At 38.0% G+C, this 17,282-nt stretch overlaps 1 protein-coding gene across 1 annotated transcript in view; it reads right to left on the bottom strand.

The window, feature by feature from the left end:
• Nucleotides 1–17,282, bottom strand: part of USF3 (upstream transcription factor family member 3) — a 40,885-nt gene that overhangs the window by 8,022 nt on the left and 15,581 nt on the right. The window contains exons 2-6 of the mRNA XM_072613967.1: nt 15,719–15,847; nt 14,491–14,555; nt 12,213–12,241; nt 4,350–4,432; nt 2,497–2,593 (exon numbers count right to left, since the gene is read on the bottom strand). Of these exons, the coding sequence (XP_072470068.1) occupies nt 2,497–2,593; nt 4,350–4,432; nt 12,213–12,241; nt 14,491–14,555; nt 15,719–15,727 (283 nt within the window). The 5' untranslated portion in view covers nt 15,728–15,847. The remainder of the gene's footprint in view (nt 1–2,496; nt 2,594–4,349; nt 4,433–12,212; nt 12,242–14,490; nt 14,556–15,718; nt 15,848–17,282) is intronic.

Below are 17,282 nucleotides of genomic sequence, written 5' to 3'. Positions count from 1 at the left end.
TGAAGTGATTATCTATTTTCACACTCATGTAGTCATCCTCAATTCTTGCCCCTCCATCTTTCTCATCTAATCAGTTACCAAGACTTACAGATTCTATTCCCCTCCTATCTCTTGCAGTTGTCTCCATTTCTTTAACAAAGTGATCATCCTAGTTCAGGCCCTCATCATGTCTTGGACTATTTAATAATCTCCTAACTGGCCTCCCTGATTCCAAATTCTCTCCTCTCCAAACAATTTCCATAAACCTACTGTCCAAAGAAGAACATACAAACTCCTTAACGTGGCATTTGAAGTTCTAAGGCTCCAATCTACCTTTTTAGTCTTCTTTTACATAATTTCCCTTCACACAATCTACAATCTAGTCAAACTAGAGTAGGGACTTTCCTGAAAAAGACCCTGCTGCATTTGCATACACTTGGCACTGATTCCCCCACCACCAACTCTGCCTCTCTGAAGCCTTGTCTTTGAGGCTCAGCTGAGGTACCACTTCCTCAGAAGAGTTTTATCTGTTTTCCTCATGAGTTATTTCTCTCTCTCCCTCCTCAACTGATCTGTATTTACTTAATTTCCTAAATGCTAGGGAATTAAACTCCTTGATAACAGGTACCATTTTTTTAATGCCAAAAACACTGCAGTCTCAGAGCCTAGCACAGTACCTTACACATAGCAAGCACTTAGTATCATTTGCTCAGATGAACTATCTGACTGCTAGAGCAGGTAACAGAACTTATTACTGTGTTAAATATCTGTTATAGATCAGTTTGAAAATATTCCTTATCTTTAGCAGCAACCAGCACAAAAGAAGGAAAGATACATAAGACTGCAGAAATGATCACTAACTTCACTGCAATGGGGTCAATATATGGATATTTACAGAAGTTTAGTTGTTTTCTGGCTGACGACACAGGCATACAATAAGATATAATCTTAATCAAAGACTTCTCTTTCCTGCTTCTACCTTTATCTGGGTCAAATACTGTACCAAATTTGATATTCTATCACCTTTGCACTTACAGCAAATGAAATTCCTAGAGAGTATGCTGCATATATACAAAAGGAGGTATCACAGTAAAGGGATAATAGATGGACAACTTAATTGCTGCACTGGTATATGTGAAACAGTAAAAGAAGCAGAAGGAGGTGGTTCAATGTTCCAGTGCATTGGGAAGATGCTATACAGAAGACTTACAAAAAGACATAGACAAACTAAAAATAGAATATCAAACTTGAGAATTGTGTAGCAAAATGCTAGAAAGTAGAAAGCAAGGAACTTAAAAATTAAAAGACCTGGGTTCAAGTTTAAGCTTTACTGCAGACAAATCACTGTACCTCTACCTTTTTGTGCTTCAATCTCCTAATCTGTAAAATGTGCATAATAATATTTACTGCCTTGCTGGGTTGGTGCAAAGAAAACCACTTTGTAAGCTGAAAGGTTTCATGTAAATTCTTCCTATTATGTATGATTGGTTTCCTGGAAGAACCAAAAAAAAATAAAAAATCACTCCATCTGACACTTCCTATTTATCACTTCATAATTAGCCTCCGTTTTAAACTTGGGGCTTGATCTCACATCTCTCTAGAAGAGGTACTAAAACTTGTTTAAAAGTCCAATATCACATTTACCCCACTGGATAAACTCTCCCTTCTCTTCCCATCTAAATTAATAGCTAGCCTAGTGTACTTGTCGCAACAAGAGGCTTTCTTTTTGCTCTCATCAAAGTTACAAATGTAGGTACCATCTAAATTTTTCTGCTGCACTGATCTTCCCATTGCTAGGCAACTTGTTTTAGCTGCCATAAATAAGTTTTCCCTGCAGATAAACTGAAGTTGCTTTGTAACAGTAAAAATCACCTCTACTTCAAAAGCCAGGCAGTATCACTTTTCTTGCAAATACAGTAATTAAATCACTTAATAAGCTCCTTCCACTGACACAAATAGCAACATAACCTTTTTATGTGTTCATAGATGGCCTCCATGAGGCACTGTGGCCAAAAAAAAAAAGGTTGCCTTGTGGGCAACCTTTTCATGATGAACCTCACCACACTTCGCTATGCTGGTCTTCTAACAGTCACACAACCCACTGCCAGGCTCAAGCTTGAAGCCTTTACATAGTGCTGAAGTGGTGTGACCTCTGAAAACTGCTGGTCTCTGCCACACTGTCATGAGGCATCAGCTATTTCTGTCCCAAACAGTAATATGAGGAGATATGAATGGGCATAACCATAATAACTGATCCTGGTTTCAACTTTTCAACTTAAACTAAGCAGAACTCTGTCCTCCAACTTTTTGGTATTGCCAGAGCTGGAAGATACAACCATAAGAAAAAGAAATAAGTATTCCTAGTATCACTACTTAATAAAATTTGCAGAAAAGTAGAGGATATCCGCTACTCATCTGATTATATAAAAATGATGGAACAATGATAGGTGTAAAGTGAAAAAGGGGTGAAAATCATGAGTGAATGTATATATGTTTGAAAGAAATGTATATATTTACCTTGCTCGTGGTTTCCTCCATTGAGTAAGAGCTCATCATTTTGCCTTTTTAATTCTGTTATGTACTTAAAGGCTTGATCCAGGATCATATTCTTGCTCTGCCAGAGAAATCCAAGTTTAAAAAAATTCATTAAATGGTAAGAAATAGTCACAAAATTCTAAAAGCAGGCTAACATTTGTTCTCAACAAGAATATCTGAAAATTTGGTCAATTCATACCTTTAAAATAATGCTATCCTCCAACATATTTCATATTGTTACATCTGTGTAGTCACCACTATAAATTTATTATCTGATGTACTAAAAAAAGTTTCACTGAAGAGTTTTAGTGTCATATCCCAATATTCTCTATGCCTACATTAATTCAGGACAATTGTATTTTAAACCAAAATATTTTGAAGTGTTGAGATATTCTGATAAACATTAATTATGTTTCAATACCTCAATGCCACTACAAAAACCTCTCAATAAGGATAGAGACTACATCATGCTTCATCATTAACACAAGATACAGTACATAGTAGGCAATTCATGGTTACTAAAGACATGACAATGTGGTGGAAAGAGCAGTGAGCAGCATCAGAAGACAGGATCTCTAGTTCTGGATCAGCCTCTTCCAAGCTAAGTAAATTTGAGCAAATCATCTAGCTTCTCTGAGCTCCAATTCCATTATTTAAAAAAAAAAAAAGAGTATATTTGTACTATAGAATCAGTGAAGTTTTGAAGTTTTTTAAAGTTTAAAGTTTTTAGTTTAAAACGATTTAAGCTATTAAGCTGAAAGCTGCACCAAGACTTTTGTGAAACCCTTACTATTTATTTCAAAGTGATTGTGATGATCTAATGAGATAATGTATTAATTGTTACATAAGTGAAAAGTACTTTTCTATGCCCTTGTTTACCCAAAGTTGAATTTTGGATTTTAGGAATACATGTGACACAGTAAGTACTCTTAGGCAAAAGAGGGATTTTTCTTAACTCAAGCTAAGTACATTAAAATGTCAATAATTAGCCCTAGCAGAGAGCTGTATGATCCTAAGCAATATCCTTTTACTATAAGATGGGGACAATCGTGCTTTTTTATTTTACAAAGCTGCTATGCCAATTAGGCACACAAACAATTAACAAAGTTTACTTGCTATCCCCTCTGGTTGAATGCCCACGAGTTTCTACACCACAAATAAGTTTGCAAGAACTGTCTGCATGTAGCAGTAGTGGAGAGTCCAAAACACAGAAAAGGAGTCATCTGGAAGGCATCTACAGCTCTTCTCCATAATGATTCCAGAATTTTGTCCACTCCTGCTTTCAGGTGCCAAAGACTGGATTCCATTTGGAATTTAGAGGATTTGGGGTGGGAGGGGAGAGAGAAGCACGGTCATAGTTCCTCCCTTACACCTGTTCTTGGGGACAACCAAGAGGTGAACACCTAGACCAGGACCTGACAGGACAGAAACCATGAGGGAGCATTCAACAAATTTACTGTGTACTGTGTAGAGAAAAAAAGGGATAAGAGGATATAATGCTTTCCCTCAAACTTATCAGATATTTAGGGAGACAGAACATATGCATGAAACAACTAAAGATAATTGTAAACAATGTGTACAAGTTCAAATTAATACAAGGCAAAGTACTTAGGTAGTGAAGAGGGACACAGTCATGGCAATTAGTAACTCAAGACAAAACTCTGGATGTTTTGTTTCTATAAATGGTAAGAAATAATCAAAACTCTTTGAATATCTGAAGCATTATGATTTCTAGGGGAGGCAGACACATTCTAATGATAAGAAATGGTCCAAAGTGGAAAGGAACAACTGAAGGTTTTCCTAAGCAATGAATGTAAGCATAAGTGGCTGTTTACCTGCTTCAGTGCAGGTGAACATGGGATGAGTTCTCCAATTCGGTTGATCCCAGCATTAATTTTCTTCTTTCGATGCCTCTCCACTGAATAGAAGAAAGGTAATCACAGAACTAATGAAATGTCATATCTATTCCATATTTAGATGTTACCCTCTTTTTCTATCTTGATAAAGAAATTTTGAAGAAACAACTAGTAAGACATGTTTGTACTAGTCAAAGGTTTACAAAGAGCTTTTTCCTCATAATAAGCCTATGAAACAAGTAGTACAAGTATGATTATCCCCATTTTTTTTTTACCCAAAAGGAAACTGGGGCTTTGAGAGGTTACTTAACAGAGTTGCCCAGAGTTGCATAATTAGCGTCAGTCAGGATGCAGACTCAGGTCTCTGAAGTTTAAGTCCAGTGTTCTGACTACTCCACATAGAAGGCATTCTTGGTCAGGCACTAGTTGAGCTAGGGAGCCTCTGAGAGCCCTTTAAACTCTTAAACAGTCTGTGATGTTTTAAGAGCAGTGTTGGACAAACAGAAGTATAGGTACTCTTTTTTTTATAGGATCTTTAAAAAGCTCAAGCACAGCAGGGCATAGTAGAAGACAGAAATAACAGACAAAAATTAAAAAAATAAAAAATGGCTGTGTTGATATTCTATATTCCTTAGTCTATTACTATGTGGCATTTTATTTCAAAATAAAAATTAGTAGACACTTTAACAAATAATGAATCTCAAGAGCCTATAACCAAAGTAAGATATCAAGAACTTGCATAGCTTTACCAAGGGACACAAAGTTTAAACCCTCTTAACTGTTAGCTACCATGCTAACCTGGATAAGAGATATTTAAAAAGCTTTTCAGGGAGGCTAGATAGCTGGTTAGGTGAAGGAATGCTTATTGCACATGGCTTAAAACAATCAAACAATTTCTGCTTCTAGACTTGTCCCTTCTCTGTGAGGTTAGGGCTGCCTGCCCACTCAAAGCCTGCCAGATTCTCATCACTTTCATACAAAATTTTGTGATCTGTTACTTCTGTTACTGAGTTAAGATACCATCATATGACAATACAGCAAAATTGTGCTTTATAAAGTTGAAAGGAAAGAGGAAAATATATAAGAAGCTACAACACTCATTTCCTAAATAACAGAAACCCTGAATTTAACTGTATTAAAACTCAGTGAAGTAACTTCACAAATATCTATCAGATTTTTATGAATACCTTTAATAAAATTCACCTCTTTAGTAATACTGTTTCTAAGAACTTGTTCTGAGAGGAAGGGGCAGAGCGAAGATGGCAGGACAAAGGCAGGGACTTGCTCAAGTTCTCCCCCATACCCTTCCAAATATCTGCAAAAAATGACTTTAAACAAACTGTAGAGCAGCAGAATCCACAAAATGATGAACTGAAACAAATTTCTAGTCCAAGATAACCTGGAAGGTCAACAGAAAAGGTCTGTTGTGCCAAGCTAGGAGAGAAGTGCAGGTCATCCTGGGCCACCAGAACAGATTGGGCCCCCCAGCAAACCTGGAGCAGGGCTCAGGGGACTTAATCACTGGCAGCTATGGTGGTTTCCACACTTCCCAACCCCAAAACACCAAAGACAACTTAGAAGGTCAGTAGGAAAGGTCTGTCAGAACAGAGTGAGGAGCTCAAGTCTGGCCCCACTCCAGAGTGGTGGCAGCAGCGGTGGCAGGCGTTGGTGGTAGTGGCTGCTCAGCCCATAGATGGTGGAGGGATCCAGTGGCTGAACAGAGGTGGACTGAAAGGATCTCTTTGGTGGTGCTGAGGCAGAATTCTCTTGCTTTGCCTGTGCGTGGATCTGGGACGCAGTCCTGGGTGGTAGTCCTGGAGCAAGGAGGAGCGCTGGTGTGGTAGAGCTTGTGGTGGTGGTAGAAAGGGAATCCTCTTCACAGTACCAAGGCAGAAAAGAATGCTTGTGGTCACTCACAGACCAGAGAACAGACCAGGAGAGTCTCTCCTTTGATATACAACCTTGGAAGAACTGAAAATTTACAGGTCCCTAGAAAATCTCTGAAAAGAGCTGCACAAAACACCTGAAACTTAGGATAGTACACCCTCCACACAGGAAGCAGAAACCTACCTTGATGAAGAGCTCAAAAATTAAGTAATTGGCTGGGAAAATGAGCAAACAGACGGAAAAATATCAGACTACAGAATCTTACTTAGGTGACAAGGAAGATCAAAACATACAACCAGAAGACAATAAAGTCAAAGCTCCTACATCCAAAGCCTCCAAGAAAAATATGAATTGGTCACAGGTCATGGAAAAGCTCAAAAAAGATTTTGAAAATCAAGTAAGAAGAGTAGAGGAAAAATTTGGAAGAGAAATGAGAATGATGCCAAAAAATCATGAAAAACAAGTCAACAGCTTGCTAAAAGAGACCCCAAAAATGCTAATGAAAATAACACCTTAAAAATAGACTAACACAAATGGCAGAAGAGGTACAAAAAGCCAATAAAGAAAAGAATGTCTTAAAAAGCAGAACTGATCAAGTGGAAAAGGAGGTCCACTGAAGAAAATATAATTCCTTAAAAATTAGAATAGAGCAAATGGAAGCTAATGATTCTATGAGAAATCAAGAAATTACAAAACAAAACTAAAAGAATGAAAAAATAGAAGACAATGTGAAATATCTCACTGGAAAAAACAATTGACCTGAAAAATAGATCCATGAGAGAATTTTAAAACTTTTGGACTAACTGAACACCATGATTTTAAAAAGAGCGAAGACACCATCTTTCACAAAATTATCAAGGAAAACTGCCCTGATATTCAAGAACCAGAGGGTAAAATAGAAATGGAAAGAATCCACTGATCACCTCCTGAAAGAGATCCCAAAAAGAAAACTCCTAGGAATATTGTAGCCAAATTCCAGAGATCCCAGGTTAAGGAGAAAATATTGCAAAAGCAGCCAGAAAGAAACAATTCAAGTACTATGGAAACACAATCAGGATAACACAAAATCTTGCAGCTTCTGCAATAAGGGATCAGAGGGTTTGGAATGATATTTCAGAGGTCAAAGGAGCAAGCATTAAAACCAAGAATCACTTACCCAACAAAACTGAGTATAATACCTCAGGGGAAAAAAATGAACATTCAATTAAATAAAGGACTTTCAAGCATTCTTGATGAAAAAACCAGAGCTGAACAGACAATTTTACTTCCAGATATAAGACTCAAGAGAAGCATGCAAAGATAAACAGAAAAGAGATATCATAAGAGGCTTATTAAAGTTGAACTGTTTACATTCCTACATGGAAAGATGAAATTTGTAACTCATGAGGCCGTTTTCTGTATTAGGGTTATTGGAGAGAGCGTGTGTGAGTGTGTGTGCATGTGTGTGTGCGTGTGTGTGTGTGTGTATGTGTATGTGTGTATATAGAGGACGAGTTAAATATGAAGGGATGATATCTAAAAAATAAAATTAAGGGGTGAGAGAGGAACGTACTGGAAGAAGGAGAAAGGGAGAGAGAATGGGGTAAATTATCTCATATAAAAGAGACAAGAAAAAGCTTTTACAATAGAGGGGGAAGAGGTGGAAAATGAGAGGGAATAAATAAACCTTACTTTCATAGGATTTGGCTTAAGGAAGGAATAATACACATACTCAATTGGGTATGAAAATCTATCTTATCCTACAGAAAAGTAGGGGGAAGAGGATGAGGGCGGGGAATGACAGAAGGGAGGGCAAATGGAAGGAAACACTTCTGAGGAAGAACAAGGTCAAAGAAGAGAATAAATTGGGGGGGGCGGATAGGAGGAAGGGAAATATAGTTAGTCTTTTACAACATGACTGTTATGGAAGTGTTTTGCATGGCTACACATGTGTAACCTATATCAAATTGCTTGCCTTCTCAATGAGGGTGGGTGAGGTGGGAGTAGGAGAGAGAATGTGGAACTCAAAGTTTTAAAAATGAATGTTAAAAAGTGTTTTTACATGCAACTGGGAGATAAGATATACAGGCAATGGTGCACAGAAATCTATCTTGCCAGGGGCAGCAACGTGACACAGTGACCAGAGCACCAGCCCTACAGTCAGGAGGACCTAAGTTCAAATCCGGCCTCATATACTTGACACTTACTAGCTGTGTGACCTTGGCCAAGTCACTTAGCCTCAATTATCTTGCCTTCCCCACTCCAAAAAAAAAAATCTATCTTGCCCTACAGGAAAAAAGAGAGGAAAGGGATAAGAGAATGGGGGGGAGGGGTCAGTGACAGAAGGGAGGGAAGGTTAGGGGAAAGGATAATCAGAATGCCCCTCTTCGGGTGAGGGGAGGGGAAAGATAGGGAGAGAATTTGGAACTCAAAATCTTGTGAAAGGGAATGCTGGAAACTGAAAATTAATTAACAAAAAGAAGAAAAGGTTCAAAAAAAAGAAAAAAAGCTTGTTCTTTAAAACCAGGGCACAGGTGCTATTGTCATGAATCTAAAGCCTGCTCTCTCTTAGTTCAACATAGAGATGAAATGAGGTGCTCACTAAACACAGCACAGCAAGGATATACAGCCAGATCACTGAGATATGTAACTTCTCTGGATGTGGTCCCCTTGTGTCCAGATAAACACAACTGGTCAGTACATCATCAGGGCAGTTCATGTGGTCTTAGGCAACTACCAAGTCTGAGAGGCCCCTTTTATGCCCCCAAGACAGAAAGCTGCACCAGGGAAGCAGGGACCAATCAAGCTGTACAGGAGGAAGAAGTTGAAAAAGTCAGTGAAGTCTCAGGGACACTGAATCAAGAAAACACTGGTCCTGTCACAACGGATCACCACGCCTATTTTACAGTGGATACTCTTACTGCCTCCTGATCTAAAGCTGAGAACATCATTTATTAGCTGGCTTCTAATTACTTCGCATAATAGGCTGCTGTTAGAGTTAGGCAGCTCCACCAGTAATCCCTCCAACTGCAATAAATTTACAAGGCTGGAAATCAAAGCAATACAGTATAAATGAAGCATTCCTTTGATTTTTCCCAAACTCCTGGCAATGGATACACAAAAGATATTTAGGAAAATGTTTTTGATAAAGGGATAAGGATAAGGATTGGACCTATGACTTCAAGGATACAGGGAATAGTTGAGGAAAACTTCCTCTAATAATGTAGATGGCATCCAGCCCTGACCTCTCTCACCTTCCAGTTTTGCATCTCCAACTGCCTATTGGACATCCTGAACTAGATATCCACTAGACTTCTTAAACTCAATTGCTGAAAACTGAGCTCATTATTTTCCCCCCAAAACCCTCCCTTCTTCCCAACTTCCCTATTACTGTCAAGGACACCACCATTTTCTCAGTCATGTAGACTCACAACCTGGCTTTTACCTTCAGCTCTTCACTCTCACCCCCTCATATCCATCAATGACCAATTTGCAATCTTGTAAATTCTCTCTTTGTAGCACCCCCACCTCTGCTCTAACTGTCACCACACTGACTCATCATCTCAGGCCTATGACTACTGAAATAGTCTACTCCCTGGTCTCTTCACTTCAAGTCTATTTCCATTTCACTCCATCCTCTACTCAGTTGCCAAGTTCATCTGCCAAGTTGATGAAGTACAGTGGACAGAGACCTAGACAGAGGAAGACCTGACTTCAAATCTGACCTCAGACACTTACTAGCTATGTAACGCTACACTAAACCTGTTTGCCTCAGTTTCCTCATCTGTAAAATGGGGATAATAATAGGACCTATCTCTCAGGGATTTAGTGAGGATCAAATGACATAATATTTGTAAATTGCTTAGCACAGTGCCTGGCACATAGTACATGCTATAGTTTCTAGGAACGTCCACACAGATGATGAGGTTGACGCTCACATTTCCACAGCCAGCTCAGTGTCTGAGAAGCTCCAGAACAAAGTGTGGGACAGACAAAGTAGTAAGCTGCCTACCAAAATGAAGGTCTACAGAGCCAGAGTGCTGACATCATTGTTGTATGCCTGTGAAACCTGGAGAGTATACTAGCACCACACCAGAAAATGAACACTTCCATTTGAATTGTCTTAGGAAGATTCTGAAGATCACCTGGAAAAATAAGGAACCGGATACTGAGGTCCTCTCTTGAGCTGAACTGCCAAGCACTCCAACTCTACTGCAGAGAGTGCAACTGAGATGCCACTTAGCCCGAATGCCAAATGTACATTTACCTAAAAAACTATTTAACAAAGAACTTGTAGAAGGCAAGCACTCACACAGAGATCAAAAGAAGTGATGCAAGGACACTCTCAAGGTCCCTCTGGAGAATTTTAGTATCAATTGTGAGACATGGGAGACACTGGCATGTAACCCCCCAGCACAGTGTGCTAATAACACAGAAGGCCCTGTGCTCTACGAGCAAAGCAGAATTGCAGTAGCACAAAGGAAACATAAGATGTGCAAATTTAGAGATATCTTTATACCAAATGTTCAAAAGAACTATTTGTGGCCAATCTGTGGTAGAGCCTTCTGAGCTTGCACTGGACAGATCAACCACAGTCGAACACACTGTATGCTAACTCCAACATCTTGATGTCATGAATGCTCTTTGAGAACAAAGGATGAACAACAACAGGTACTATAGAAATGCATATTCCTTTTCCCTCTTCCTAAAGTACAGATTTGACCCCTTTTTTTTTAATAGATTCCAGTTGTTCCTTAGTATCTCTAGGATCACATATAAAATTCTCTGTTTAGCATTCATATCCTGTATATTTATTGTTTGGATATAGTTGTTTTAATGTTACTTCCCCCATTGCAGGAAGGGACTATCTTTTACCTTTCTCTGTATCACCACTGGCACAGAGGTGTTCAATAAATCCTTGCTGACTTGACTGGAGAACTGCTTGAGACACTGAGATGTTCAGTGACTTGTCTTGAGTCACAGAACCAGGACAGCAGGTCTTAGACCCAAGTTTCCTGGTTTCAAGGGTGGCTTGCTATCTACCACACATTGTCTTTCTTTTGATGAAATGAAGGAAAAAATGAGAAATGTTCATTTCTCTCCCCAGCCCTTAGTTTCAGGCATAGCTTTTAAAAAAATAACAACATATAATTAAGGTTTTAACACTAAAGATATTTTTCTGCCTGGGCAGTAGTAATCTCCTACAGGGCCACTGACATATTTCTCTGCATCAGCAGAGAAATGAATAAGGTTTTCCTGGGCTTTCAATGGAATGATGAGGGGACACTTAGGAAAAGAAAGCTTCTTCTGGCTCTGTACATTGATATAAATAAAGAATTACTTAGCTTGAAGTATTATAAGTATATGCACAAATAACTCCTGTACTTCTTACACTACTGTCTTTCAGAATGGTCAAACTCAACAACATGAAAAATACACTAAAATTACTTAATGTAAATAAAACTCTGAGGGGTTTTTTTTTCCTTTCTGGTAACTGATAAACTCAGAATTCTCCATTCAAGATCTGAAAGAATCCTCATGATACACATTTTGCAATACTCCTCTCCCACCTTATACAAATGTGCCTTTCAATACTTTGGGATTTTCTCAATTGATGTTATTCATCTACGTCATTGGAAATGATGGATTCGGGGGCTTCATTAGCCTATGGGCTTCAGTATTTAAAGTAATAGTGAGTCAGAAGCAGGTTAAGCAAAGTCTTTTTTCTTCCTTGACACTTTGGAGTCCTTTATAATAATTAAATGCTACAAAGGGACTTCATATAATAACTTAATTATAATAAGGGGCTTACTATAGGTGCCTCACAATAATAAAATACAGCAAAATTGCTCTTTTCTATGACTAAATAAATAATTCTTACAGGCTTCAGAGTATAAAAAACTTGACTTCCAAAGCTAATAACTTGATTATGAATGTGAGAAAGCCAAAATAAAAGTTAAATTCTTATATTCTTACCTGCATTGTGTGTCTCCCGGTTTTTCTTTCTGTAACAAAAGGTATAAAATAGGTTGCAAAAAATAATAGGCAAGATATTTAGCAAATCACATAAATAAACATCTGATTTGTCAAATAAGGAAAAATTCAAAATGAAAATCAATTTCCCTAGCAAGTATTGTGGTCTGGAAACTCCCAATTATAGATATTTCAATGTGAATTAGAAGCCATAATGTTGGAGGCAGGGGGAAAGAAGGGAAGAGTCATATTCTTCATTCTCATACCTCAAGAATTCACAGGAAGAGAAAGTTTAATGGAAAGATTAGTAATAAATTCATAATGCCTATTCTGGTGAGCATTAGGCAAGAACGAGTGTATTCATGTGTGTATAAGCATCTAGCCTTTTGGCAGGGGGCTGAGGTAAGAGGGGGAAGAGGAGGGAGAAGAATATGACAAGCACAGGTGATTGGAGCACAACAGCAATGCCCAGTTTATGTGTCACTTATCAAAGATCCTTGGGCCACCCCAACATGAATGTCATAAGCTGCCATTCTAGGTTTGGAGTCAAATAACTTAAGGAATGGATTCCTTCTTTTACTATATACAACATAGCTTGATACTTGATCAAAAAAGAGAAATATGTTAGGAACATCATCTGCATTTTGATTCTAGGCAGAAAAATGGCACAGGAAGCTCAGAACCAAGAAAGGTCTAAGAAAGATATTTTGTTCATATTCTAAGAAGCAAAAACTGGCTGCAATATGATAAAATATCTATATAAACTATTCAAATAAGCACATATTGCCTAAGACCTAAAAAGAAAGCAGAGTCAAACAGAGACTGTTCTGTGCACAAATAAAGATTTAAATGAAAATTAAACATAAGATATAGTACTGTTATACTGATGCTCACTATCATTTGATACAAAGACAAGGATATGAATAAGAATAAAGTGGGTAAAAACGTAACCATCTATCCATTTCTGCTACTCCATTTGTGTTCATAAAAAATTCCCCCCGAAAATTTGATGGTTTTCATGTCATCAAAATGAACAGGTTTCATGTTATAAAAATCAGCATCTACAAATGAGAATTGTAAAATAGCAGCTAATTTACACTTCCCCTAAACTGGACCCTCTTGCTTCTCTCTCTCCCAAGTGTTCTCATCTGATTCTAGGGTTCAATTATCACTCATATGTAGATGACTATCAAATCAACAGATCAACTGCAATCTCCCTCTCAAATACTAGTCCTGCATTACCAACTGTTTTCTGAACATCTTGACCTTGAAATTTCATTGGTCAACCCTGAGTTCTCTCTCTCCTTTACCCCTCCAAATCCAACACTGTCAGTGCTATTGGCTCTACCATCATCATACTTCCCGTCTGCTTTTCTTCACTCACACAGCCATCTCTGTAAGTCAGGCTCTTTGATTCCTTTGCCGGGCCTGCTCCAGTTGCCTGTGTGCTCAAAACCCCTCAGTGGCTCCCTATTTCTTTTAGGATCAAATACAAACTCTTCTGTTTGACATCTCAGGCTCTATTCCAACTTATTTTTTTGCCCTTATTTTACATCATGTCACTTCACAAATGTACATCCCAGTCAAACGGGACTACTCTATGTTCCCTAAATTAGGCCTTCCATTTCTCATTCCTGTGTATTTGCACAAGTTATCTGTCCCCCATGCTGGGAATGTGTTCCCTCCTAATCTCTACATCTCTGAATCCTTATCTTTATTCAAGGTTTAGTTCAGATGCAACCTGCTCTACAAAGTTTTCTCTACCATTTGTAAATGTTACCATTCTCTATTATTTAATGTTATTCTCCATTATTTAATATTTACTTATTTTTGCATACATTATAAACCTTCTAATAAAATTTAAGTTCCCTTGAGTATGAAGACAGTCCTGTTTTTTTTGTCACCAGCACTTAGCATAGAGTTTTACAGAGTAAATTAAATTAATTAAACAAATTAAATTAAAATTTAATTAAACAATGTTTGTCAAAAACCTGTCTCTTTGTAGGGATGGTAGGGATGAGGGAAACTATGGAGACAGAATGTGGTATACACTGCCAGATACAATTACTTTGTCAGTTGGCTTTGCTTAAGTATTTTTCTTTGTTATAAGCAAGAGTTCATCAGCCCAGAGGAGGGAGAAAATAAGGAAAAATAGCTAGTAAAGAAACAAATGACAAGAATAAAAAAGAATTTTAAAAGAAGAATAAAATAAAAGCTTGCTGAAAAGAACAAAATTGCTAGCCTGGCTAGTTGATACACTGTCTCTATATTAGCTCCTTACCGGTGCTGCTTCTTTGTAGGAGTTTCATTTTCTGTCATCTCTGGCATGGTTATAGAGAGGAGGACCTGGAAGGATATGAAATGATACACTGACAATTAAAAACTTTCCAGAACTTCACAACACAGAAAACTGACTTGAATTGGAATAGCAGTGTTTACTGCATGCCTATTCTGGGGAAGGAACTCTGCCAAGGGCTTCAAATACAGTCATAAGGCAATTTCTTTAAGGAGCTTATGGCTCAGTAGGAAAAAGAGGATATAAACAGCAAAATACAAGGTAACATATGCTAAGTGTGAAAAGAAGAGTAAAGGCAACAAGTACTAGAAGAGTTCAGAAGCAGATACTTCAATGGGATAGATCAGCTGAATAAATCTTCATAAAGAGGATGAAGCTGAGCCTTGAAAGACAAGTAGATTTAGACGAGAGAGAGAGACAGAGAGACTGAGTCAGAGTGAGAAAGAGAAAGCATTACATTCCTTGTGACATTTAACTATTCGAATTAAAATGGCAATCTCCTTCCCACCATAGCTTCATAGTTTAAATTTTCTAACAAATTCTTAATAAAAATGAAAAGAAACGTTTTTTATTTTCTCTGTGAAACATTTCAAGTTTTGGATAAGATCTGTGGATAAATGAGGAATAAGGTAAAGATATATTTAAAGCAGGAAAATAGTCCTAAGAGTAAAAAATGACTAAGGTCCACTCCTCCACTTCCAGAATGAAGTATCATTAAGTCCTAGAGGAATTCAGAGAAGGGAGAAATCTCTCCGAGCTTGGACACTTGAAGAAAGCTTGAAGAAGGTGAAACTTGAATTGAGGTGGTGCAGTGGATAGAGCGCTGGACCTGGAGTCAAGAAGACTCATCTTCCTGAGTTCAAATCTGGCCTCAGACACTTACTTGTGATGTGACCCTGGGCACTTAACCCTGTCTGTCTCAATTTATTTACCTGTACAATGAGCTAAGAAGGAAATGGCAAGTCACTCCAATATCTTTGCCAAGAAAACCCCAAATGGGACCATGAATAGTTGGACACAACTGGAAATGACCAAATGACAACAAGGTTAAATCGGTAAATCAGCCCAGGGAGAAGGGTGTGCTCAAGAACCATTTCCAGAAGTTTGTTACAACTCCAGCCAGAAACATGTGAAGATATTAATCACCTAAAAACAGTGTATTGGTAGAAAACCCAAAAATCATAATGCCTGGCATTGAAGGATACTGGATCACCTTTCTCATCCAAAGGCTCACAGAATTTCTTCACTTTGGATTCCTGGTTTCCAACTTCTTACTTCTGTTTCTTATCCATATGTTTCATCTTCTGCCAGGAGATTGTCTATATATTATAATTTCTTCTTACTAACAAAGGAAAAAAAAAGAATATTTACAGTTCCTGGGTCTCTGACTGAAAATTATAGAATAAGGGTCAATATACATGGGCCAAGATGGAATGCTGGCTGCCATGGCCTCCCTCGCCTTACTGCCTGAGAGACGCTAATGCCCTTTGAGTAATACCATCCCTCTTCGGAAACAAGGTCAAAGTTCTCCCCAGCTGCTTATCCTAATAAAGAGATCTTAGGTATCCTCCCATAATATTCTTTCCATAATCCTTTCCTGAAAGGCATTCTATACTGTCCCTTAGATACCTAAGTATTCTCAAGATTTCCTAATCCCACCCACAATTAAAACTATTTTCCTCAGTGAAAATAAATTCAAGTGAAATGGTTAGAAGAAAGAAAAACAAATTACATACGGTCCACAAGGAGGTTTCTTGAAGGCAGGTCCACATCTTTTTTATTTTTGCTTTGAAGAGAGCTAATATACCTAGCACAGTACACACAATGCACAGAATAGGCACTAAATAAATGGCTGTTAAATCATTAAATGAAAGTCTTCCCCAGAAACATCTCCATTTCTAAAAGGTTTTTTTCAAGCTCAAACAATTCTCAAATTGGTGGGATTTCAGTCAGTGTGAAAAGGAGAATTATAGGCAGAATAGGCTAGGAGCCTTCCTAAGACTACCTACTCCCAAATCATACTACACTGGCTAGGGTTAAAGCTGGACTTTCTATCTCACCACCTTACCCCTTATTCCCCAACAACAGTCAGCACATATCCCCTACACTTTGTGAGAACTGGTATCTGTTCACTGATAACATTCCCAGCAAAAGAAGTCAGAATCTTAATATGTCATTTGTGAAAGACTGACAAACTTCAATTAAAGATGTTACAATTATGACAAGAGAAGTCCTAAGTTCTAGGTTCTGTGAAATTGTAAAGTTAGACTAGATGACTGAAGGAGCCTACAGGGAAAGTGGGCATGAATACTCACTAAACACAAAAAACAGACAAAGGCATTGAGCTAAAGGATGAAATCACATTGTAAACCTTAAAGTACTTAAATAAATGTGGCCTACCTATTACATCATTAACCAAACACTCATCTTGAAAACAGGTAAAAATTGCATTTTAACAAGTACTACTTGACCTCAGTTGAGTTCAATGACATAAAGACAAAATGATAATCCATAGAGGTGTACCTTGTTCTACAGAATACTTGGATATTTCAACTGATGTGTGGTCACACTTGCGTAGAAATTTCCTTCAAAATATAGGTCTTAACCTCTCTATCTGAGATCCCACTGAATGAACTGGGAGTCTTCCTCTAGGTCTCTTGACAAAATATGCACATCAAACTTACTATCTTATCTTTGCTATATGACCAGCCAACCTTCTTTTCTGGTCATATATCTTCTTTATGCAACTTTTATGCCATGTTCTGGAGCAATTCTCC

This window comes from Notamacropus eugenii, chromosome 5, assembly GCF_028372415.1.
Source record: "Notamacropus eugenii isolate mMacEug1 chromosome 5, mMacEug1.pri_v2, whole genome shotgun sequence".
Taxonomy (NCBI): Eukaryota; Metazoa; Chordata; class Mammalia; order Diprotodontia; family Macropodidae; genus Notamacropus; species Notamacropus eugenii.
The sequence above is the reverse complement of the archived record's forward strand: the minus strand, read 5'-3'. Positions and strand labels throughout refer to the sequence as shown.